This window comes from Bemisia tabaci, chromosome 2 (genome assembly GCF_918797505.1).
Source record: "Bemisia tabaci chromosome 2, PGI_BMITA_v3".
Classification (NCBI taxonomy): Eukaryota; Metazoa; Arthropoda; class Insecta; order Hemiptera; family Aleyrodidae; genus Bemisia; species Bemisia tabaci.
The window spans coordinates 35827906-35854552 of record NC_092794.1 but is presented as its reverse complement, the minus strand read 5'-3'; the positions used below and the strand labels follow the sequence as shown (position 1 = coordinate 35854552).

Below are 26647 nucleotides of genomic sequence, written 5' to 3'. Positions count from 1 at the left end.
TATCATATACCACTGCATAATGAACTGATCGTCATGAAAATGACTCCAGATTACCTGGATATTGCGAATTGTTTTAAAGGAAAATTAATGAAGATTTAAAGAAAAAATGAAATTCATGGTTGAAAATAGCGTTCTTAATTTATACTTAGAGTAGGATAGGTAAGAGGGTTTTGACATGGATCCTCAGATATCTATATGAAGCATTAATTTCAGTGACCTACTTTTTTTACGCAATCTGGCGGACACGTCAGTGATTCTACAAAATTTAGCAAAGTCAAATAAAAAGGCTTCTGCAAGGGCTTTTTATACACAAATGTCGCAATTGTTGCATCACTCATTCAAGGAGGAGACTATTCTCAAGAGAAATACTGGACTTCAGCCAGCCGATTGAGTATTTTTGTCATGCTGTTTTAAAAGCATTTGTAGGACCTGAATCGGAAAATATTGGACTTCGTGCGATAAACTGTTTCATATTGTTTTGGAGCACATAGAAGGCTCATCTCAATCCATATCGACTATTTATTTACTTTTGATAAAAATGCAAATAGGTAAGGAAGCAGAGCCCTCCTAGAGGGGCTAAACATACTTACACGTCATGACTGTTGCATTCTTAATAAATGAAGGGGTCTACATTCGATGTACAGTGAAGTATAATTTATCATTTCCTTTGAGAAGTACCTAACAAGACAATTTTTCTCAGTAAGTTTAAGACTTTGGCCGGATTCTTTACCCCTTTAAATCTGAAAGTTTTTTGGGGTTTATATACTTACATATACGTGGATGCAAATACTGAAGAAATGTGCTATTTTTTAGAGCGAGCTGGCATCATATGATACTTAAAAATGAATTTTACCATTTCTATACATTATTTTACGAATTATTTACTTGTGTTTGCGCAAAGTGTCTTGAAAATTGGAAGTGAATTTGTGAACCCTGAATCGAAGTCGAATAAAAGCAAAACACACCTGAAAAATGGCCAAATTTTCCTAGAAAACCACTTTTTCCATCCGAAAGGGCAACATCTGGCAGATGAACCGTTTATTATCTGAAAGTAAACATACCACTGAATATATTCGCGTGCACAAAAGTTCAAGAGTTGTCAATAGTTTTTTTGCCACTTCATGAAACTATAAAAGAACGTAAAAACGAGCGTTGCGAAAATGGAAGTTTTTATGAAATTGAGCAACACTGGAGTTGCTTCAATTTCAAATTTTCTCTTTTTACATGCCATTTAAAAAATTCATATCAACATTTTTTGGAAACTAGGTTCATGTAATCGGAATAAGTTCATATAAATGCATACATATTACGTGGATACAAATATGAAAAAAATGTCCTGTTTTTAAGAGCGAGCTGGCATCATGTAATACTTAAAAATGAATTTTACCATTTGTTTACTTCATTTAAAGTGTTATCTATTTGCGTCTTTGCATAATGTCTTGAAAATTTGAGGTTAATTTGTGAACTCTGAATCCAAGTCGAATAAAAGCCCAAAAACACCTGAAAAATGGCAAAATTTTCCTAGAAAATCATGATTTCCGTCCAACAGGCAACATTGAGCAGATGAACCGTTGATTTTCTGAGAGTACACATACCACTGAATAAATCCATGTGCACGAAAGTTCAATAGTTGTCAACAGTTTTTTTTTGCCACTCCATGGAAGTAGGAAAAAGGGTTAAAAATGAGCAGTATTTCAAAGTGCAATATTCGCCACCAAAAAAGGATTTAAAAATTGGAAAAACCAAAAATAAATAGTGTTTACCAGTAGGAATGAAGCTGCCAGGAATAATAGAATGGCACTGAAGCCTGTCAATATGCTCCTCATTGTTGTCATCGGCAATTGGATTCAGATCAGGAGCTCAGAACTGGCTGATAACGACCACCTGAGCAGGCACTAGGTATCGATAAAAATTAATACTATCACTGACAATAGTGTTGCCGGATATACCACTTAACGTTCACCACATAATTTTTGGAAAATTTCGACTTACATTTCGAGGGAGATTTTTAACACCATTCAACGCACTGTGCGACGACCCGCATTATGAATTGAAGTACTCGCCGCAACATGTGCGTATTGCATGCAAGCCTTTATACAGCCTCTGGCATGTTGACGGTTGTAAATACGTCAAAATCCTTGAAATTTTCGTCCAAAGATCCGCAGCTCTTCGAAATCTACAGAAACCCTCTACTGTACTGTACCCATCTACTGTGCGCACCCTGGTGCCGGATGCTGCTCACCGCAGGACCTCTGCTCTGAGGGGTGGCTTTGGGTGTCTTAAAGTGACCTCTCAAGGCTTTCTCCTTTGAGATACGTCAAAATGGAAAAAATTTTTGCCCTAAGAACTCATTACTCTAAAATTTCTATAGAAATGACATGGTGTAGTCCTTCTATGATCCAATTTGGACTAGCGCCCTTCACTGGAGCAAGGCACCGGTAATTTTTTTTTTTTTTTTTTTTTTAAATCCTTCATAATGGTGTTTTCTTTTACTCCATAACACACATTAAACACCCAGTTTTATGAAATTTCTCATAACTCAAAAATAAGCTCCCCCCTCCCCCTTGGGGGACTACTCTTAACAATACAGGGGCAAAATATGGCCAACCCAGGGGCGGCATAAAACTAAATCTGGCCCTGCTTCATGGGGCTTGATTCTTCTGCTTTTGCTTCTAAAGCCAGAAATGACCTCACTCGATTTCCGTCACTTACCAGTTTCCTAGAAAATATAATTTATTCAAAAGAGGCGCCTTTTCTGAATTTGAACTATGTAAAGTAGCACATATTAAGTTATTCACCAACATGGGTGAACATCAACAAATTCAGCTGGAACATTGCGACGACTCTTCACTAGTCAAATGGCGCAGATGATATTGACAGAAAAAGAGTGTTAATCATTTTCCTTGAAATTTTTTCCTGATACTGTCATTCAGACTCTTGCAAAATAAATAAAAATTCACTGTTTCATTTAGAAAAGGGAGGGGGGGAAAGGCTTACTTGTCTTTAGCCAAAGAATTTTGCACATCGATCCACAAACTGTCTAACTGAGAATTTGTTTGCTTCAACTGACTTTCCACATAGTAACAACTTGACTGAATACTGTTAAGGCGCTGCAAGCTGACAGGATCTAACTCTTGCAATCGGACCACACTTTGATACCTGAAACCGAATAGATGCTGTATAACTGAGTGTTAAATAAATTCAAATAACCTTTTATCATTGGGGATGCTAGGTATGATGTTTGCTGATGTAGCGCAATCAGTGGATTTACCATACACCTTAGGGGTATAAATCATGTAGATACATGGGTGAATTCAAATAAGCGTCTAATCAGGTGTCCTCAGCTGTTCTAATTGTCATAATCTGAGAAACATAGGCAGATCAATTTTTTTTCATGATGCCACCAAAGTAAGTGAAATTTGATGTCTCATGGTATTTTTAATGGGGAACTCGAATTTTCAGTCGAATTTCCAAAATTCGAAAATTCAAGATGGCGGGCGTGGCCTAAAATGCTAATAGTCCAGTCATATGGGGCCTTTATGCGGTTTTAAGAGCGGAACTTTTTTTCTCACCTGATTTCTCATCCATAGAGGGTCCTTAACGAGAATCCAAATTTGCGACATGGAAAAATTATGGGAACCCCCCCAAAACCCCCAAAATCGCAAAAAACGGCCAAAAATCGGCGATTTTCTCTCGTTTTTCGGCTAATATCGCTAAAATCGCTGGTTTTTTGAGTAAGTACGTAAGGACTAATCTGAAAGTAGATAAAATTACGGACATTTTCCACCCGGTCCGAAATTTTTCTGATGAAAAATATGCCTACTAAAAGGTTGCCAAAAAAAATCCCAAAATGTTCAAAATTTCACTTTTTTAAGGTTTTTTGCTTGTAATTTTTTTTCCAGCAATTTTAGAAGGTAAGTGTATACGTCCAAATGAAAGTACATCCAAAATGCTACAATTTCATGTATCAGACTTATCCCTAGGGCGTAACGAGACGGCTCCGCGGCGTTGCCAAAGTTGCGATCTCCAAGGGCATTTTCCGCGGCGGTGCATTTCACGCAACCGCTCCACTCTCCCACCGGTCCAAGTGAGAAAACACGGGGTTCGGGGCCGTATCTCCTGCTACTACTGCCGTACTAAGAAGAGCGCCGTATGAGCCATCAGATGTTGTCAAATTTCCCTCAATAAAAAGCAAATTTATTCGGAAAATTTTGAATAATATTCTTCAAATTTTTCAGGAAGTTTGGTCCACAATTTGATTTTGAAAATTTCATGGAGAAATATGAATAACTTTTCTCAACAATACGTGTTTTATTCGTGGAAATTTGGCAACTCTCGAATTGTTAAATGGCGTTTTTCCTTAGCACAGCAGAATAGCCCACCTCCCTTCCCCATCATGGGCGCTCCAAATTGACATACTTTTCAATGAAAGTATGGTACCAACCGTGTCTCAAGAAAAGTTTTTAGCCAATAGTAAAAATAAAAATCGATTAATTAGGATGATGAAAAATCATCTCGAAGCGGAAGGTATTCAAGTTTTGCAAGCAGTGGAAGATGCAGACACCTTGATCGTGAATAAAGCAATTGAAAAGGCGTTGGTGACTGAAAATTCGGTGTTCATTGTCGGTGAAGACATAGATCTCTTTGTCCTCTTGGCATTCCACTCCAAAAATATTCAAAACGTTTTCTTTATGAAGCCAGGCAAAGGGAAAATGCCTCGAAAAGTGTATAACAGAGACAGTATTGGCAATGAAACTATCGCCGACAACATTCTTTTCCTACACGCTTTCAGCGGCTGCGACACGAACTGCGCCCTTTTTGGAAAAGGCAAAAACAAATTTCTGACTTTATTAACAAAAAATCCAAGCTTTACATCATTCATAAAAATATTTAACGACGCAAACGCTACAGCTGAAAGCGTTTCCAACGCCGGTCATAAGTTTATGCTTTATTTGTATGGTTACACCGGATCTGAAGAGATATCTATCAATGAGCTGAGGTACAAATGCTTCATAAAAACAGCATTCAGAAGCAAACAAAATCTTGCGGCTTTGCCACCAACAGAACAGGCTCTGAAACAACATTCATTGCGAACATACCATCAAGTTCAAATGTGGAGAGGTGTAAATTTGAACGCTTGTGATTGGGGTTGGAAACTTAGCAAACACGGACTCCTACCAATCACAACATTACAACCTCCTGCTCCTGAAGAAATTCTAAAAATGATTTCCTGCAAATGCAAGAAAGGATGTCAGGCAGCTTGTACCTGCAGAAAAAGTGGCCTGCCATGTACAATAATATGTGCCAACTGCCGTGACTCATGCACAAACATTCCTGATGACGTAATCATCGCAGATGGAGAAGAGCAAGAAGAAGACGCGGACGACCCGGACATTGTCCCATTTTCCGAAGATGAAACTGAAATTACAGAATCAGAGGAGAATATCGAGCCAGTGAATCTAGCCGCTATGGAATTTGAACCAGCTCTATTAGAACCATCTGAACATGAGATCGACATTACCGAGGAAGCGAGCCCATCAAATGTTAAAAGACCAAAATTACGGCGGTAAAAGATCTTCAGTATTAAATTCATTAAACAGCAAATATGACTTTAAAATTTAATCCGATACACTTGTATTTAACCATGTATAAGGTTTTTCATTAATTAAATATCCCCCCCCCCCAAAAAAAAAACTATTAAAAATTAAAAAAAAATTTAAAAAACCCAAAAAAACCCCAAAAAAAACTTTTTAAACACGCCCAGAAACGTAAAACATGTACTTAAACTACACCGTTTCTGCGCCAGTCCTAAGCCTGGATAAAGTGTGAAGGACAAGTTTTCATTCGAAGGCAGGGGAGAGGTACAAATAAGAAGGCGTCCATGAGGTAGAAAGGGGGTCTATTAGCAGGAGATGCGGCCCCGAACCCCGTGTTTTCTCACTTGGACCGGTGGGAGAGTGGAGCGGTTGCGTGAAATGCACCGCCGCGGAAAATGCCCTTGGAGATCGCAACTTTGGCAACGCCGCGGAGCCGTCTCGTTACGCCCTAGGGATAAGTCTGATACATGAAATTGTAGCATTTTGGATGTACTTTCATTTGGACGTATACACTTACCTTCTAAAATTGCTGGAAAAAAAATTACAAGCAAAAAACCTTAAAAAAGTGAAATTTTGAACATTTTGGGATTTTTTTTGGCAACCTTTTAGTAGGCATATTTTTCATCAGAAAAATTTCGGACCGGGTGGAAAATGTCCGTAATTTTATCTACTTTCAGATTAGTCCTTACGTACTTACTCAAAAAAACCAGCGATTTTAGCGATATTAGCCGAAAAACGAGAGAAAATCGCCGATTTTTGGCCGTTTTTTGCGATTTTGGGGGTTTTGGGGGGGTTCCCATAATTTTTCCATGTCGCAAATTTGGATTCTCGTTAAGGACCCTCTATGGATGAGAAATCAGGTGAGAAAAAAAGTTCCGCTCTTAAAACCGCATAGGGGTCATTATTATCCTCAAATGACTGGACTATATCTCAGCACCCAATCAATCGATTCAAGTGAAACTTGGTACCCATTGATAATTTTTGACGGGAAACTGAAAATTTTAGACAATTACCAAGATTCGAAAATCTAAGATGGCGGCCGTGGCTTAATACACTATCTCGGTGACTAATTAATTGATTTTCATGAAATTGGACCCAAAGATGGAAAGTGACATTTCATAAGGCTCGAATAAATTTCACAAAAGTTGAAATTTATTTTTTTTTTCGAATTATTGATTAAACCTTTGGAAGTCTGAAAGCGTTTCAGATGGTCTTCCTGTTGGTGCTGCGGTATTATGCTACTCTACTGAAGGTGCCAGACACAAAGAGGGGGCAAAAAGGGGAGTTTAGAGAGAAAAACCCCAACCTAATCTCTAAACTAGACGAAAACATTTGTAACGCGCGAATGTTTTAGGCTTGGGGTAGAAAATTTCAAAATTAAGAATCACTGTTTCAAGGCGTTTTTTAGCTTCCTGAATCTATCCCCAAAAGTTTCAATAAATTTCATGAAATTTTCCATCTCCGACTGGACCGGAAAACCTTGGTAATAGGAAAAGAAAGGAAATTTTAGTAAGGTGCAATACATGGTTTCTCATGTATCTTAGGCTACAAAATCTAAAAATTCGTAGGTTTTTTCCATCGTAAACAGATTCTCCCGGCTAAATTGACTCTTCTGGAAAAGCTAGATTTTTAAGGAAAAATTCCGAGCTTTCCCGGGATAAATCGCACTGATACAGGTAAATGGAGGAGATCTTCAGATTCAGCACCAAAATTTCACTCCGAAACCGTTGGCAAATCTTCGACAAATCCCCCCCAAAAAAACCTTGACCAGTGTAATTGTTATGTTAATGCATTTTCTCAAACTTTTCCCCGGCTTTATTTCCACCTCAGTGGGTACACACCCCCTCGAAGTTTTAAAATTCGGTGTTTTTGATCCATTTAAGGTTGCAATATTCCAAGGAATGAAAGCTTCTTCTCGTGTTAAAGGAAAACAGTGCGCATTTCGATAAACAGACGGAACTGTCTAAATGACAAGCAGAATAAGCCTCAGATATCTTTCATGACAGATGGAATTTTTCTCAATTTTTTTTAGTTCTGCAAGATATGAAAGGGTTACATTTTTCAATTATGCTTTAATTTGGTGCTCGACGATGCTTTCATGAAAATTATGTTCAACTTTCGATTAAAAAAATTATGTCACCTCTGAGATGAAAATTTGGGAAATCAGGAAAAATTAGAGCAAATTTTGGGAAGTGATACACGTGACGGTGGAAATTCGGATTTAAGCCCAACTATTAAGCTTGACGAGCTATATTTCCTAATTCTACACCTAATGATAGTCAAAATAAAGTTTGGTTTGCTCCAAAATTCCCAAAAAAATTTTGAGAGAAAATAGAACCTGGAATTGGACCCTTATTTGAAATCACCCACATAAGTCCCTGTTTCACTACTAGATTTATTTTTTCATCAGAAGGGTAGACACGAACTGCGTAAATTATGTCAACCACCTCGAGGAAAGAGGGGGTCTAGAGGTGAGTGACAAAGGGATTACAAAGGAGGAGGGGGGGTTGAGCAAGATGTCAAGATACAATGATACTAGATAGCCAGCCAGGTTGGCCTAGCAGTCAGCGCATCTGACTCTAGACCAATAGGTCCTGGGTTCGAATCTCGGTGGTGGCAACAAATATTCAAGGAGCGTACAGGTGGATCTGCAGAAACAAACTCCCATCGACCTTAATCCCTGACAATTTGAAAGCCTGATCAAATATGTCAGGATACATTAGCATACCCTGACATAGTGTAGTCTTGTAAATTCAAAAGTGCAGAAAATCTGAATGTGTTTGAGGAGAGAAGCTTTTGCTACTGGTATATCACACATCACTTTTGATGTACAGGGTGTCCATACCAGGCCTTTTTCTCGGGTTATTTAGGTCGTACGAAGCCGAGGATCGCGAGGTTGCGTTGGTAATCGACTCCAAGGAGTCCGAATTTCATACACCGAAATCCTGAAAGTCGAGGTTTTCGGTACACTTGCGATTCGACTGCATTCAAATTAAAAAGTACGACAAATTTCACGTGAGATTGACCCCTAAAGTGAGGCAAAATTAACGTAGATTCTCAGGGTTCACCAGGTGATCGACCCTGAAGGTTTCCTGAAGGGACCCTGAGATTTTCATGGTCCCGAGGCCCCCCTTAAAGAGTAAAAGAGGGGGCACAATTTTCTTACCCCCCCCCCCCCCACTTGGTGTCCCCGAGATAACTTTTAATGAGATTTGGATGTAAATCAAAAATTCAAGTTGGAGGTTGTGGTAGGGTACTCCATAGTGAATTTTTGGGCAATTTCGAAACAATTTGTGGGACTTTATCGAAAAATAATCGCATTTTCGTGGTTTTTTAGGGGTAAAATGGCAAACTGGGCTTAGGGGTGACAAATTAATCCCCCCTCTTCTTTTCCATCATTGCCTTAACCGATTTAAATTTGTAGTATGTTCTTACCTGACCGTTTTAGTGATGACATAATATTTCTAGATATATCGCGAGTTTAGGCCTGGTGCCCTAACCGGGATTCGGTCCGTTCAATTTACATGGGATTTCCCATCAGGAACGGCAAGTCAGTTTTCAAACGCTAATTCTGGGTAGTTTCAGACAGTTTCTTAAAGTAAAATTCAGTAATCAATTTTCGCCGAAATGCATATTTGCGCCAAAACAGCGTTTTCGGTCAAGTCTCCGAATTTTTAAAAAATACTTCCGTGGTCACCAAGCTTAAATGTGTAATTTATATCAAAATTAATCTATTAGAAGTCAACCACCTTAATTTTTACGACGATAGTAATATTCCTTCAAACTCGAGGTCGATGGAAGCATATTTAGCCCGTGCAACCACTTCGTTTTCAAGTGGATTCCGTGGAAAACCGTCGGATTGTTGAATTTTAAAGTGTCACCATGGTTTTCCACATGAAAACGAAGAGGTGCTAAATATGATTCCAACGACCTGAAACTCTGTGGATGCACGCATCAAGGACCCTAAAGAAATAATTCACCTGGGTGCAGGTTGATTTTCAATTTCTTTCGAAATGGCGGCGCTCAAATCCTAGAGCGTTACGAGTTTCCGTCTGTTCGATGTAGAAAAAATAGGAAACAGGGGGATAAATGTACTGAAAATTTATTTTGAAATTATTAAAAATTAATTTTTTTCGGAAAATGTATTTTCTGCACGAATTGGGTGATTTCCAACAACTTTCAAAGTGGGGTCCTGGAGAGTGACCCCACATTGCTGGATGACCCCAGACCGCTGGTCGGTAGACTGTGGATTGGCCCCACATTGACGGGCATGCGGTCCCCCCCTCTCTCTCTCTCTTGACGGAGTTCGAATCATTGTCGGGACTTCAACTACGTGCCATCATTGTCGGGACTTCGGAGTTAACAACTGTTACGGGTAGCCCCGGATTGGTATTTACGGGGAGTGTTGTCCGTTTTACGACTCTCTCCAGAAAATTTGTACTCTCTCGCATGAAACACTATCGGGACCGTCCCGATATTGATAGAAATAAGACAATGTCCCGACTTTGCTAGTCCCAAGACGACAAAAATTTCTCTCTTTTCCCTACACCGCTGCCAAGCCGATTACCTGTCACTGCTTCGAGGTCACCCATTGCAAAGGCGTCCAAACTCAATCCCCTAATTTGTCACGCCTTTTTCGCACGCTGTCCTTTCTCCTTTTGGATTTTCCGATCTCTCTATAAAACCGGAATTGCCCACTCATCCGGGAACTACTTATTTTCGTCCCATCTTATGGTCAGCGTTGTCACGCAGCGCAGGCAGCTTCATTTGGTGTATTGAATCCGTTTGCACCCCTCGCCCCATCTCCACCCACCGCGCTGCGTTCCGTTCACACAGCCGCACTGCAATAAATATAATCTCGTTGCCTTGATGTGCTTTTCTTGAATTAAATAGCTTCTTATTTCTTTATAAGTATTATTTGCCTTGATTCCATTCTTATATGAATATCAAATTCAAACGCGTGCATCTTTTAAATACCACGTATTAATGAGGAATTAATAGATTCATATTTTTCTTATCTCCTCAACGATTTAATACTGTAACAACTATTTTTCTTTAGTCGCTCAGTATGTAATTTTATGTTTTTGCTTAAACCATTCGTGAAGGGTGCATCTGGTTCGAATAAATTTAAAAAAAATAAATTAATCGAAAATTATAATGCCCTTTTGAAAAAAATTAAATTTTGTTACTAAAATGGAACGGATAAATAATTTTTAAGGAGAAATAAGATCAATTGAAAATTTCGTCGGTAAAAGAATATACGTGTGCTTATATTCTTTCTTGGGAGGCCGCATTCTCCAAATGATTGTGTACAAATGATTTGAAAAATAAAAAAAAAAAAAAAAAAAATAAATAAAAAAAATAAAAAAAAAAGTCTCGTACGTTCTTGTAGATTTTGAGGGAAATAGAGCCCCTTGTATGATATCAGTGATTTGCGGCGTAGCTACCCTCACCGGTTATACAATGATCACGACTTATTTCTTACATTTGTCAACGAACTAATTAGTTTTACTTGGTTTCGCAGAAAGCGTTTGAATAAGTAAGTTTTCAAGTCCTGGCAAGAGTTCCTACTTCAGTTGGAGAGACAATCGTCTTGCCACCGTCGTTATCGGAACTTCCTAAAAATTGTGAATGTGACGAAAATTGTTCAAGTTAGGATCTAGCTGAACATGTATTTGGATAGAGCTGGAGGATACTCTTCAGCTGAAAAGCTAATTTCCTTGGATTTCGATACTTTACGTATGGATTTTGCTTGAAAACATTGATGTCAGTCAATGCTGGTCACCGTCGCATTGCTGTCAGCTTTTCTGACCTTTAAAAGCAGTTTTACAATCTACAAGGATCCTCTAGATCCGCATATATTGCAAGTGCACCCTCCATGCCGCGTGCTCTCGGAATGACGTCAGGCTTTTTACCGCGATTTTTTTTACCTATCCCCATTTAATCACCTAGATTTCAAGTCAAGTATATCCAACCCTTCTTAAAAAAATTTTGTCAGGTTTGGACCAACCTCCCCCTTCCCCCATATTACTGTCAGGAGGTTTGGGATCTCCCATCGTCTGCGGACCGCACTGTCGGGACCTCGCACGGTTCGTGACAATGTTTTGCGGCAATAACCATTTGTGAAACGCCGAAATACAGAAAAATTAGGCTTTAGGTAAACGACGATACTTTACCTAGATCTGAAATAAGGTTTAGTTCCGTCCTTACTTGAACAATTTTTGTAAATTCAAAATTTTAAAGAAGTCCCGATAACGATAGTAGCTAGATGATTGTCTCTCCAACTGAAGCACCTGAATCATTGTCGAAATTTAAAAACTTTTTTATTCGATTGCTAGCTATGAGACTGATTTGACCTCATTACAAAGATGACAGACGCAAGAAACAAGTATAGCGCGTTAAGTTATTGGCGGGTTATATTGTTCATTCATTCAAACTGCAGCTCCTTTCGTCTCTTCATAAGATCCCCGATGACTTGCGCCTCCACCCAAATTTATAATCAGGGAATCTACATGACTAGTTGCCACTCCGTTCCAACTTACAATTGGACATTATATGCGGATATGTTTTTAGGTCCACTTACACAATCAAATTGAGCCATCAAATTGGGCCTCTCAGAGGCCCAATTTGATGGCTCAATTTGATTGTGTAACTGGACCTTATCATAATTAATCCCCTCGAACCTGCCACCCAGGGCCCCTCACATAGGGGGCTGGGGAGTGGAGGCTGTTGCCAGGACTCCAGCCCCGAGGCCAAGCAGGATCTCTTGGAAGCATAAAAGTTCGGAATCATAAAAATTAGAAAACTGTCTGTTATTCGGAATACCCGCTGAAAACTCGGAAGCAAAAGATGACTCAGTACATCTGCGAACGCATGATTTTATTTTCGACCGTAGGATAAGTCAGTTGGACGTAATAATGCATGGTAAACGTACCTAAGTATGTTGAAGTAAATTAAATCACCAGGAACTACGTGAAAATAAATTAAATCCAAAGGGTAATCAAAGGGGTATTTCAGGGTAGCTAGCGGTCCAGAAAACAGGGAAAGTCAGGGAATTTGCAGCGACCCTAGGAAAAGTCAGGAGATTGAAACAAAAATTCAAGGAATTAAATTTGTTCAGGCTTCAGCAGAAGTGATTTTAATATAAAGGAAAAAAATAAAAGTGGAAGTTTTATTCAAATAATGTCAGGGAAAGTCGGAATCCGAAAATTTTGGAGTCAGAGAATGGCAAAAATGGCCAGGGAAAAGTTAGGGAAGGTCAGAGAATTTGAGCATGAAGAAATTATGGCAACCCTGCATGATATGCAATGAGTTTTCGTGGTACTTAGTTCCTTCTGTTGATTATAATTTGCACATACTTTCTTTTAGCTCGAATACGTTCAATTATCCCCACTCAGTTCTGATATATCTCTGCGAGATGGGGGAAATCAAAAGTCAAATTGATTGTGGTGAGCCCGAGATGATATGTCGTTATGCAAAGATTCAGTTGCGCCACTTGATGGGGTAAATATTACACCGAAATCAAGAATCTCAATATTATGTAGAGACTAGAAACTCAACTTTTATGCGACACTTCTGACAAAGGATAATCAAGGCAGAAATAGATATCGCTAATATCAACCCCTCAAAGAAATTCCAGCCGACATTTACGCAGCACATCTAATGAAATAGTCTCTAACTCAGTGAAAATGGCTTAGCGTGTATAAATTGATGAACTCCAAGGTACCCAGACAAGTAACAGCTCTAGGTATCGCGAGTTTCCGAGAATTAGCGTGAAGTCTTTATTGTTTGTACAGCAAGTGGAAGCGAGAGGCTCTTCACAGTTCAAAGGTAGACAATGCAAAAACCCTTATTCACAATGGAGGTCATAGACAAAAAGGCGCGGCACGTTGGTTTATTGTAGTGTGGTGTACCATAAGGAGTGACCTTGCATTAGAAGGCGATGGAGGCAAAAACACAAAAAGAGATTCGAGGCTCATCATATATGACCAAAAACGCAAGCGCAGGCCGAACTGCTAAGGCAGCAGGCCGGTTGGTTATACTTTTCACCTTCACAGTCAAAATGTTACAAAAGTGTCGGGGTCTAGAAAGTATGTTAGACATTCAGACATCCTAAACTTTTATTTGGGGGAAAAGCATAAAAGTCGGCCCGATTAAACTTGCACATGAACGTTGATTTGTGCTTTGAAAAAAGGTATAGAAGATAGATACTGGCTTGGGCAAAGGAATGCAGACCAGCCGTCCCCCCCCCCCCCCCATTTGTGATGTATTACCGGAAGGACCAGAAGGATCGGCAAAAATATGGTAACTCCCTTAAATGGCAAGGAGAAATTTGGCTCCCCCCGCCCATTAAACTTTTGCAAACATCCCGTCATCGGATAACACATCATAAGAAAGAGCTTAAAAAGGGACACATCCCGACGAAAACTGGTGATCCCTGTCTATCACAAGTTCAAGATGGCAGCCTATTAAGTTGAATTTTTTAAAACTTTGCTGGCGGCGGACACGAGGCACAAGGGCTGGAGGAACGGTACCCTAAGGAGGCACTCACAGTACAAGCGAATCTTGAGGCTGCCTCTAAAGGAGTGCAGATAGGTGCCGTAGCTACCTTGTCAAGACTTAAGATCGGCTATGGACCGCACTGTCGGGACCTCGCGTCGGGACCCCCTATCCTTGTCAGGACCTTGACCGGGTCCTGACAATGTTTTCAGGAAAAAGATTGTGTCAGGCGTCGATGGGGCATTACGCTATACGTTAGAAAATATTTTACGGTTTCATTCGAAATGATGTTCAGTTTTTTCCTAATTTGAAAAATTGTCGTTTTAAGGTCCCGCCAAGGGTCCCTATTTCAGTTAGGGAGGAAATCGCATTACTACCATCATTATCGGGACTTCCTTAAAATTATGAAGTAGGCGAAAATTGTTCAAATTGGGATCAAACAACAGGCTTTTAAGTCACACAGGAAGATTCTTTTTAATGTATAATTTCCCGGCATTACGAAGTTTCACACATAGATTTTGCCTAATAACATTGTCGGGACCCGGGCGAGGTCCCGACAGTGCGGTCCGTGGACGATCTTAAGTCCCGACAAGGATGGCTACGTCATCTTATTGTTAGTTTATACAATGTCAGTCGATAGTAGTCGTTATCCCATGCGCTGCTGTCAGTTTTTTGGACCTCCACTCCTCCAGAGGCACCTCTAAGATCAGCTACGACTCTGGATCCGCATGCATTGTGTGTCCCCTCTATTTTCCGATTTTATTCAAGTTCCATTTTCAAGTGCAGTTTTCTTACCTCCCTAAAAATCACGCCAGGTTTGGTGGCTCACCCCACATTACGCCTGTAAAACTTTCCTTTAAAACCACGCCAGGTTTGGGTCAACCTTCATGGCGCCTAAAAAATGAGCGCCCCGCCATGGCTCAATCAGAATTTTCCTAAATTAAATTAGCGTTTCACATAGATTTTAGCCTAACGTCAGGCTTAGTGTGGCCTTCCCCGTCAAGAAGACCATCACAGGTACTGTCGCAACCCCCTATTAGGTGGCGGGACATCACCTATAGTAATAATACTTCTAGTGATCTAACATGGCCGATTGAGAAGTCGAAACTTTTATGATTCATCCGCACACAACCGGTTGATCGAGGGATTAATGGTTTTACAACTCTGACGAAGATCAACCCTGCATGTTCGTTGAGCAAACTGGCACAATTTATACTGACTATCCACTCCCATTTCTTTTAGACCAGCAACAAAGATGGAATATATCATAAAAATACGCATGAAATCTCATTAATTTTTCATTGTACCTCGTAAATTTTTGGCGAGTTGCATGCGCATCTCCTGATAATTCTATAAAATTTCATAAGATATATCTGAACATTTTGAAATGTCATCTTACATCTCTAACCAGTCCTTTACTCTTTTTTTTTAAAAACTGACTTTCTTACTTTTTTATGACAAATGGACAAGTTACTAACAAACAAAACTACGCTCCGGTGGGAAAGATGACGTGTGCTAGTTGGCCGTAAGAATGAATGGGAACTATAAAACGCCAGTGCCGTCAGCGGTGACGATGAAGCCTCAGAACGACGATCCGATGAATTAACTAATAAGCCCCGTCCACCACGCTCTAGACACATGTCCACAGAACATGAGTCCCGCATACAGTTGGCACAAGGTTCCGTTTGCTGAATTGGAAAAGCGGGACCTTACATTTTGCCAATCGGAACTTAGTGCCAACTGGACATACTTCTGCCAAACGGAACTATGTGTATTGAGAGATGAGCCTTGAGATCCATAAAAATATATGCATAACAGGGCTCACGTCATAATGCACATAGTTCCGTTTGGCAGAAATACGTTCAATTGTATGCGGCACTTATGAGCCGTGGGCATGTGTCTATAGCGTTGTGAACACGGCTCACGAGTTAATGCCTCGGATCGTCGTGCCGCGGCTTCATCGTCGCCGCTGAAGTCGCTCGCGCTTTATAATTCCCATTCATTCTTACGGCTCTCGACTAATGAGCACACCCCATCTTCCCCAATTGCACATGGTTCTGTTCGGTAGCAATACGTTCAAATAATTTGTAGGTATACTGCCTACATCTATCTTTTCAACGGGATATTTTAAAACATGACACTATAAAACTCATTGATATTATTGTCATTATTTGACTTTTCCGGGGGCAAAACTGTGCCGCTAAAGATAGAAAATAGTAAAGAGACATTGAGCTCAGGCCGATAAATTGTAATTTTTTTGCCAACTCTCTTTAAAATTTCAATCAGCTTCAAGGGGCCTCTAATTATCTAAAAACGAACTTTCTCGTGTTCTTCAAGGAAGAAATGTAGAAGATGGCTTAGGAGACGTTCATATAATACGTGCGGCGCTAATAATCGGATTTCTCCGCCCTTATTCAGTGTAACACATCTTATACGCAAATCTGCACCCCTCTAAAAAATTACGTGAACATGTCTTTGATATGCCATATTAATTACTTTGCTTGAGGAATGTGCGTCGGGGCTTGTGTTTGTCGTAATATCTTTTATGCACTGATTTCAGGGGCTCAAGTGACTAAGTGCCTGTTTCGGTCTCAAGTTGGGAAATAGAATTTTTCGGATAATCCAGGGGAGTCGGAACGTATTAGTATACCATACTGTTATCTCTGATACACCTGTTATGTTAGGATTTAAGTTTGGGCATGAGTCGTAGTGTTATTATCTCCACCAAGTCCAAAAACCTCCCATACCTAGGTCCTGTGATGGTCCGAAATGCACTTTAAAAACATAAAACAAAACCATTAACAACAAAAAAAAGTTAAAACATTATTGTACTTTAATCTGTGTACTCTATGCTTTCCATTACAAGGACTAAATCTTATACGTAAAGTGCTAATGTGTCCGTCGCATGTGAAAAATGGAGAGTTTTCCAGAATACTGTATAAAAAATTAAACGCGATTGAATAATATACCGTTAACATCAATACAATAGCGGTCGCAAAATTTTTGTTAAATATTCACCGGTTTGAGTTTTTTTTAAAGATATTGGCGGGGATTTTATACTTTGGATTCAGTGCCCTGGTAAAAATGGGAAGTGCTCAAATCAGTAGCACTTGCCTTTGGAACAGACCTGTACACTGATGTCAGTGCTGTCGGGCGCTGATCTGCTACGTCAGTGTTAGGTCTGTTCCAAAGGCAAGTGCCTTTGATGTAAGTGGCACTGACCTAAGTGCCTCAGACGTAAGCGGAGTGGAAACTCCCACAAATACTGTAAAGGCAAAATTTTAATTAATCACCGCTACGGCAGGTACATAACTTCACTATTTGTCAACCAGGGAGGGCTGCTGTAAGTTTTCAATCACAATTAATTGTCACAATCTTCAGTGGACAACGCTTGTTCCCATGCGGTCTCCAATCTAAGCACTAACTACGCCCGACGTAGCTTAACTTCGGTGATCGACCTGGCGACTGATTGTGAGCCACTACACTACCTGCGCGTGTATAAGTGTTAAGGGCGTAATTATGCCATTTTAGAGCCTCAGGCCCCCAATGGAGTAATTTGGCCAGCAAATGATGATTTTGTCTTTAAATTTGAATCCGATACTTAATTTTTTTATTATTCATTTTTGATCATTCAACATGTAAGTATGTAAGTGAAGTTTTATACGTTATGTTTCTTTGATAAAAAAAATGGACCGCATTAATAATGTAAAAAAAATAATTAAAGTTGAAATGATACACAAATTATAAATTAGCAGATAAAAAAATTGAAAGTAAAGGAGTACAAAAGTTGGAAAAGAATTAAAAATAAATTAGGAAAATTTAAAAAAGAAATTAAGACTAAAACATTTCAAAAAGAGTTAAAACTGAAAAAAATTAAAACCAAATTTAAAAAAAAAAACTCTTAAGTTAAAAAAATAATAATACCTAAATAAATACATATAGCGGTGATAATATTTTTACTGATCTCATGTTTTTTCGTGTTTTAATTATTTAAGTGCCATCATAAATGAAGAAGGTAAAACAAATAATTATTCAAGAGTGTGGCTACCTGAACAAGTTTTCCTTCCCTCTTAGAAAATCCCCCCTCCTAAAAAATATACTTTACTGTAAGATAAAGTTTATAGTCCCAATATCCCGAGGAAATATTCCCCCATGAAAATGAAATAGGGTGGGGGAAGGGGGAGCCATTTCTACTTTTTGAGAGTGAGTGCGGTTCGATCAAGACTGATGTGAGAGACTTACCCTCTGAACCAAGTCCTGACCTCAGTCCCGCTTACCTCAGAGACATCTCTGAAGTAAGGGGTGCTGCACTTAAGTAAGGCTTTCTCCCGACGTCAGTGCCTCTTACCTCAGTAAACCGAACACTTACGTAAGTCCGGCTCATGATCTCAAGTGTCACTTACCTCAGTGAATGATCACTGACCTAAGTGATTCCTATCAAGTTAGTGCCTCTTACCTCAGTGCTGACTTCTTGGGTGCCGCTGTTGCTGATTTTTCACGCATTGGGGAAGAGCATCTTGCCAAAAAAGTAAAAAAAAAAAAAAACAGATATTGATTGAAAATAAGGGATTTTCTGCGGAAATTTGTTGCATGTGGAAATGGAGAAACGACGAATGAAGCCAAATGATAGACCTCGATATTTCCATCGACTATTTCGGAAGATGCAAGCGGCTATTGAAAGGAGTCCCTAATTACATTAACATTATTGAAAAATCACGCATGTCTAAGGCATTTTTTAAACACATATGCGATTCTTCACTACAAAATATTTTTAAAGAACGGAACGATGAATGGGTTACGGAAATTGTGAGTCGATCGTCGTCTGTACGCGATCTTTTTGCGACAGATGCATATGTATCATCGAATCTGATACGGTAACTTTTTAACAGGAAAAATTGCACCTACATCTTTAAGTTTTAAATTAAACGGTATATTTTCAAACATATCGCATGATAATCCGACAAAAAAGCAAAGCGTTAAAATTATTACATCATCAAGTAGGTAATAAAAAGGTCAAACGGTTCCAATCTTCGGCAGGTCGAACTGCAGATCCGAAGAAGAATGAGACATTTTTGGAGGTTGTTAAAATCTGCAAAAAACTGTGTGATGAGCATGATTTTTGCACTCTCCTGTAACTTCAGAATGAAATGGAGAAATTTTGCACGTAAGCATAAATTGGAGCTGTATTCAACAAAGCATAATTGAAAAGAAAACTTATCGGTCATTTCAATGATGAACTCGTTCTTGGGTCATTCCACGTCAACTGTGCCAGGCTCGGAACCCGACCCCCTCCGATTTGGCTGAAAATTGGTATACGGGGTCTTTACATCATTATAAGAAACTAATTTGAAGGGTTTTCCCATCCGACGCCCCGTTCGCGAGATATCGACCCCCAAAGATGGGGTGAATTTTAGCGATATTCAAAAAAGCCCGTTTTGGCGATTCTCATTTTCTCGACTTCCCTCTCTTTGACTCTCCATAGCGAGACTCTGTATCAATCCATCATACTTTGAAAGAGTGTTTCTAAACCAGTTTTTCATGTAGATTTTGAATATGCCATCGAAATTTAGCTAAAAATTATTTAAATGGCCGTAATTTAGGATTTTTTAAAATTTACTATTTTTTCGCCATTCAATGTTCAAACTGAATTATCTAAAAAACAGTCGCTCCGATTTTCGATTTTTTTTTTTATGCTTCAAGCTTAAGATATATACTTTTGGTTGATATACTTTTTTCAATAGTTATCGGACGGTTAAGGGCCTAAAAAAATTCAAAGAGGCCAAAAAAGGTCAAAAATTGGTAAAAAAAGACGATTTTTTACATTTTAATCCAAATATTTCGATAATGAACACTTCAATTAACGATGTTTTCCCCCAGTTTACCCTCTAAGATGTATAAAATCAGACTATCGACACTTTCCATACATTTACCGATTGATTAACGGCCTGATAGAAACCGGAAACCGACCGAAAATCCTCGAAATTGACGCCAAAAGACGATTTTTCACACCGTAACTGATGCTTTCCATAAATTGTAACTGCGATTTCCAATTTTCTCTCTCTATTTCAACGTTAAGGTATATACTTTCGAGTAATAAACACTTACTAACGTGCATCGATGGGGCACGGATCTAAACGGAAATGAAAACCGGCCGGAAATGCTCAAAAATGACGAAAAAAGGCGATTTATTGCATAGTCAGGGAAGCATGTGTTCGAAAATTACGTCCCGTTTGCACGTTTGTGATGCAAGTTTACTCCTTCATTTTGGTCCCTAGAATGAGAAAATCTTTTGTGGACTATCCGATTTTGATGCCAAGGCCCCAAAAACAAGATGGCGGCCAAAATGGAGGCTGAAATTGAAATGTTGGTGAAACGGCACAAAACGTCAAGAGAGGTGTCGATCCTCATGTTTTTTGAATCGTAGATTCCAAAAAAATTGTCGTACAGACCCCTCGACCCACGGAAATGACCAAAATCCAAGATGGCGGCCGATTTGGGCTCTTTAGTGGCTAAAACGTCAAATGAGGAGCAAAGAGAGGAGTAAACACTCCAGATATCCGTTTTCGAGGTTACCGATTCCAAAAAAATAGGAGAAAAAAACATCTCATGCCAAATGGTACTGATTTGGACCATGCAAAGGCCGAACTCGGCAGTCATTCTGATTAGAGTGTTCAGAAACACTCTATACCTAATCGGGACCCCTCGACCCACGGAAATGCACAAAATCCAAGATTGCGGCGATTTTGGCTCCTGAATGGTTAAAACGTCAAATGCGGAGCAAAGTTCCCGATCCTCGAAAAGCCTTTCAGGGAGTTCACTTACCCTCATTCCTTCTAAAACCCTATGTCGCTACCCTTTCACTGGGCATCAACTTTGTCTCCTGCCGGGAGGAATATCCAATCAAGCATCTTCTTTGGCAGTCTTTCGTCCGTCATTCTATTGACATGGCCATACCAGTCAAGCTGTCTGATCATGCCGTCGAATACGATGTCATTTTGGATTCCCATGATCTGCCGCACTCTTTCATTGCGAACCCGATCGTTCCTAAAAATTCCTACAGCCACCTCCTCCAGAAATCTTTCTTCGTAGCTCTCAGCATCCCTTGGGTCCGTTCCTTCAGCTGCAAAACTTCACTGTCATATGTAAGAATACTTTTGACTTCAACTTTGTAAATTTTTTTCTTGTTCTCTTTGGAAATCCACGGATCCCAGAGGATTCCATTGAACATCGCTGTGGCCTGCTTTGCTTTTGCTTAGATTTCGGGGATTTTTAAATCATATACAATTTACGCATATATGAACATTTCTTAAAATATAGTCCTGTCAAATTTATGATATGTTTTGACCCAGACAAGTGGGAAAATTGTAATTGTTTTTGAGATGGAAGTCAAGTATCTATATATTTGACTTTCCGAATAAGTTAACATTCTGATTTAGAATTGGAACTCGTTAAACGCAACGGCGCTCCTCAAAAAGGCTCCTGATAAATGATCAGGGTCAATATCTCTGCTTTAACATTCCACGCAGAGAGCGCCGGATCTCCCATCCAGATTTTTCTTGCGTTGCCGCAGCGCGTGAATCTTACCGTCAGTTTCAATAGGCAGTGGACGAAGCGGAGAGAGATGTGGCGACGCTGCGCTTCGAAGGGTTCCGGCAACCAGCGACTTTTAAAGATCCCGCGCAAGGAGCGCCGGATCTCCCGTCCAGATTTTTCTTGCATTGCCGCAGCGCGTGAATCTTACCGTCAGTTTCAATGAGCAGTAGACGAAGCGGAAAGAGATGTGGCCACGCTGCGCGCTGCGCTTCGGAAGGTTCCTGCGACTGCGGAGCGAAAGATATACGAGTTCTAGGGGCGCGCTAAGGCTTTAACTTGAATCTTCAGTTCTTACCTGTTTCCTGAAAAATACTAAAAATCATTTTTTGAGATATTTCATATATCCCTGGCCTTCTTCGAAGTAATATCAAAGAGGGTTATTCAAAATCGGCGATTTTACCCTTCGCTTGGATTTTGCCCGGAGTTGGATATGTTATTCCCTATCACAAGACACGCCTTTTTCCGGCATTGGCAAGTTCACCCGAAATTTTTCCCGCGCGCTACAGCGTTGCCAAGTTGATAACGGGCAAATTCCGTAAGTGGCATTAAAATTGAGCTATGAAGTTGCGGTTTTTAACGAAAATTCTCTAAAAATTGCGCACTTTTAGGAAATGACCATGTTTTTGATGTCGCATTAATTTTAACATGCATTGTTGCCAATTTTTCGATTTTTAAATTCGACAAATTTTACAAATCCGCGAATACCCAAAAAAGCTATCTTCAAATTTGAATGAAAAGTTGTCTAATCGATAGTTCGTTCGATTTCGCATCCATCGATATATTATAGCTTGCTGGGAAACTTTTGGTTCGCGAGATATCATCATTTTTGTAAACAGCTTTATGGAGCGACGACGCTTTTTGAGTCCACGCAGATAGAAATTTTAGCCTCCATAAACACCGGGTAGCATTAATTCCATAGTTTCGTGTATAATTTTTGGCGCCGAATCCGAATTTGACCATTTCATAAAATAATTGTCACCAAGATGTTGCCAAATTTCGCAAAAATGGCTCAAAATAGGCCTTTTTGGCGGATTATGGCCAGTGACTTGCCAGGAGTTGATCAGACGTCAAAATTGGTTATTTTCACAGTTAAAACTCGTTTAACTTTCTACAAGCTGAGTCAAATTCTTTCTGCTCACGGCAAAATTAAACGCGCAACAAGCAGCAAACTGAAAAAGACACCAAAATTGGCGCTTTTTGCGGTTTTTGTCCTAAGTTTCTTGTTTTCCAATTAAGAGAATGTTTCTTGACTAAACAAATGAACAACATTAGCAGAATTTAATATAAATGAACAGTAAAATAAAATCGAACATATTCCGGTGTTGCCAAGCTTAAACAAATTACTCAAATTTTCGCTGGTTTTTCGATATTCGTCCTATATTCTTTGTTCACTTCTTATTTTTAAATTATTTAAATGTATCTCTCGTGCAAAATAATACACTTTTGTAGAATATGTTAATGTCAACTTAGATATACATATACTAATTACTAGGGTATTTAGATCAGATAGGAAAAATTTATAAAATAGTGAGTTTTATCGAATTGTGCCAATAAACAACATTTTGAAACAATCATGGAAAACTTTCTGCTATAAAGAAATGAATAAAATGTACTCCTCAGACTGACTTCATTAAAAGAAAACAAGACGCATTGCAATATTGCCAAAAGTACGTACAATCATCGAATTTTGGCGGTATTTGACCATTATTATTCATCGTCCTATATTCAGTATACAATTTTATTTTATAATTCTGACAACATGGAGTTTAATAGAAAAAAGTAAGAATACCAAAGTGAAGAAGACGCCCAGGAAAGGGCAATAAGGGGCTTAAAAAGGAACAAGGGCGCTCCAAATTACTGAGGACCAGTGAGAGGACAAGGAACTATATGGCAGTTAGGCGTCGCGGGGCGTGAGAAACCGCTGTTAAAGTGGCTCTTATCTATATAAGTAACAATACAATAGTTTGTCGTTACACTCTGTGTAATTCAGATTTACCTAGGGAATGTTCATTAGGTCGGAAAACAAGAAAAATAGGGCAAAAAGCGCCAATTTTGGTGTCTTTTTTTCAGTTTGCTGCTTGTTGCGCGTTTAATTTTGCCGTGAGCAGAAAGAATTTGACTCAGCTTGTAGAAAGTTTAACGAGTTTTAACTGTGAAAATAACCAATTTTGACGTCTGATCAACTCCTGGCAAGTCACTGGCCATAATCCGCCAAAAAGGCCTATTTTGAGCCATTTTTGCGAAATTTGGCAACATCTTGGTGACAATTTTTTTATGAAATGGTCAAATTCGGATTCGGCGCCAAAAATTATACACGAAACCATGGAATTAATGCTACCCGGTGTTTATGGAGGCTAAAATTTCTATCTGCCTGGACTCAAAAAGCGTCGTCGCTCCATAAAGCTGTTTACAAAAATGATGATATCTCGCGAACCAAAAGTTTCCCAGCAAGCTATAATATATCGATGGATGCGAAATCGAACGAACTATCGATTAAACAACTTTTCATTCAAATTCGAAGATAGATTTTTTGGGTATTCGCGGATTTGTAAAATTTGTCGAATTTAAAAATCGAAAAATTGGCAACAATGCATGTTAAAATTAATGCGACATCAAAAACATGGTCATTTCCTAAAAGTGCGCAATTTTTGGAGAATTTTCGTTAAAACCGCAACTTCATAGCTCAATTTTAATGCCACTTACGGAATTTGCCCGTTATCAACTTCGCAACGCTGTAGCGCGCGGGAAAAATTTCGGGTGAACTTGCCAATGCCGGAAAAAGGCGTGTCTTGTGATAGGGAACAACATATCCAACTCCGGGCAAAATCCAAGCGTAGGGTAAAATCGCCGATTTTGAATAACCCTCTTTATTCAAATGTTAGAGGATAATTGAGCACAGCTAGTCTTAACGACTTTAAATTTTTTGACGAGTCACAAGCAAAAACTCTTCAGATTCTTGAAGTAGAGTGTCTACTGAGTCATTTCAGCCAAAAAGAAAAAAAATCTGTCGAGCTCCTGGAAAATAAAGTCGATTTAAAGGTATTTTTGGGCTAAAATAGCCAAATTACCCATAGCAAGGCCCGTCATATTATTTAAAAAATTGTTTTCTTCCTGGGTATAATGCCCAAGTTTCTTAAACATGCATATTTTAAGCCTCCGATTACTTAAACTACCAATTTTAACCATATGGTAAATTTTGGGGGCCTAAAATGAGCCCTCAGAGCCAAAAATTGCAAACATTTTTGAAAACTTCGGATTTTCAGGGGGGTGTTTTTTTTTTAACGTTGTTTTTTCTACAGTCGTCAATGAGTAATTCTGAAGGGCATTTTCGATTACATAATTGAAATTTTGACTTTTCAGGTGAAGGGGGAAGGGGGAAGGGGGCACCAGGCTTTGCTTTGCCATTCTCACAGTTTCTGAAAACGCTTGAAAATTCCCGATTACATTGGAAGTCCAAAATATCCCTTTTTATTCATTAATTACTGTATCTGATATTATAAAATATGCAGCAGGAGTTACTCCCCCCCCCCTCCTCCTCACTACGCGATGCATGGAAACCTTGATCTCACTGCGCGCGCTACGAAAACGCTTGAAAGTTCCCTAATACATTGGAAGTCCAAAATATCCCTTTTTAATTCATTAATTACTGCTTCTGATATTATGAAATATGCAGCAGGAGTTACTGCCCCCCCCTCCTCCTCACTACGAGATGCATGGAAACCTTGATCTTACTGCGCACGCTAACGGATCCTTGCTTTTCGCATCCGGGCATTTGCAGGATAAACTTGTAGCATAAACATGTCTATTTATATGTAATGCTAAAGACCGCCAAATGTTTTATTGCAAATGCCCGGATCTACTGTACAACGGACTGCCATCACGCGAAAAGCAAGGATCCGTTAGCGCGCGCAGTAAGATCAAGGTTTCCATGCATCTCGTAGTGAGGAGGAGGGGGGGGGGGGCAGTAACTCCTGCTGCATATTTCATAATATGAGAGGCAGTAATTAATGAATTAAAAAGGGATATTTCGGACTTCCAATGTATTAGGGAACTTTCAAGCGTTTTCGTAGCGCGCGCAGTGAGATCAAGGTTTCCATGCATCGCGTAGTGAGGAGGAGGGGGGGGGGAGTAACTCCTGCTGCATATTTTATAATATCAGATACAGTAATTAATGAATAAAAAGGGATATTTTGGACTTCCAATGTAATCCGGAATTTTCAAGCGTTTTCAGAAACTGTGAGAATGGCAAAGCAAAGCCTGGTGCCCCCTTCCCCCTTCCCCCTTCACCTGAAAAGTCAAAATTTCAATTATGTAATCGAAAATGCCCTTCAGAATTACTCATTGACGACTGTAGAAAAAACAACGTTAAAAAAAAAACACCCCCCTGAAAATCCGAAGTTTTCAAAAATGTTTGCAATTTTTGGCTCTGAGGGCTCATTTTAGGCCCCCAAAATTTACCATATGGTTAAAATTGGTAGTTTAAGTAATCGGAGGCTTAAAATATGCATGTTTAAGAAACTTGGGCATTATACCCAGGAAGAAAACAATTTTTTAAATAATATGACGGGCCTTGCTATGGGTAATTTGGCTATTTTAGCCCAAAAATACCTTTAAATCGACTTTATTTTCCAGGAGCTCGACAGATTTTTTTTCTTTTTGGCTGAAATGACTCAGTAGACACTCTACTTCAAGAATCTGAAGAGTTTTTGCTTGTGACTCGTCAAAAAATTTAAAGTCGTTAAGACTATCTGTGTGAGGACATTGCACCAAGAACAACCTATAACTGGAAACCGCGTTTTGAGAAAAACGCATTTAAAGTTTTGTTTTTGATGTACTGCGCAGACTTTTCTATGCAGGTACCCTGTATTGGTGTTTTTGGGTGACCTAACCCTTCTACTGAAGGATGCCGGGTAGATTTTGCGATACATTTTGGGTTTACACTCTAATATATTTAATTT

The 26647-nt window shown here is 39.3% G+C and overlaps 1 protein-coding gene across 4 annotated transcripts in view; it reads right to left on the bottom strand.

Moving 5' to 3' along the window:
* Positions 1–26647, bottom strand: part of Nup214 (nuclear pore complex protein Nup214) — a 208611-nt gene that overhangs the window by 82788 nt on the left and 99176 nt on the right. For all 4 annotated transcript variants that reach the window (XR_011899324.1, XM_019045593.2, XM_072297225.1 and 1 more), the window contains exon 13: positions 2998–3159. Coding sequence is in view for 3 of the 4 variants with exons in the window: in XM_019045593.2 (XP_018901138.1) it covers positions 2998–3159 (162 nt within the window). In the remaining variant the exon portion in view is untranslated. The remainder of the gene's footprint in view (positions 1–2997; positions 3160–26647) is intronic.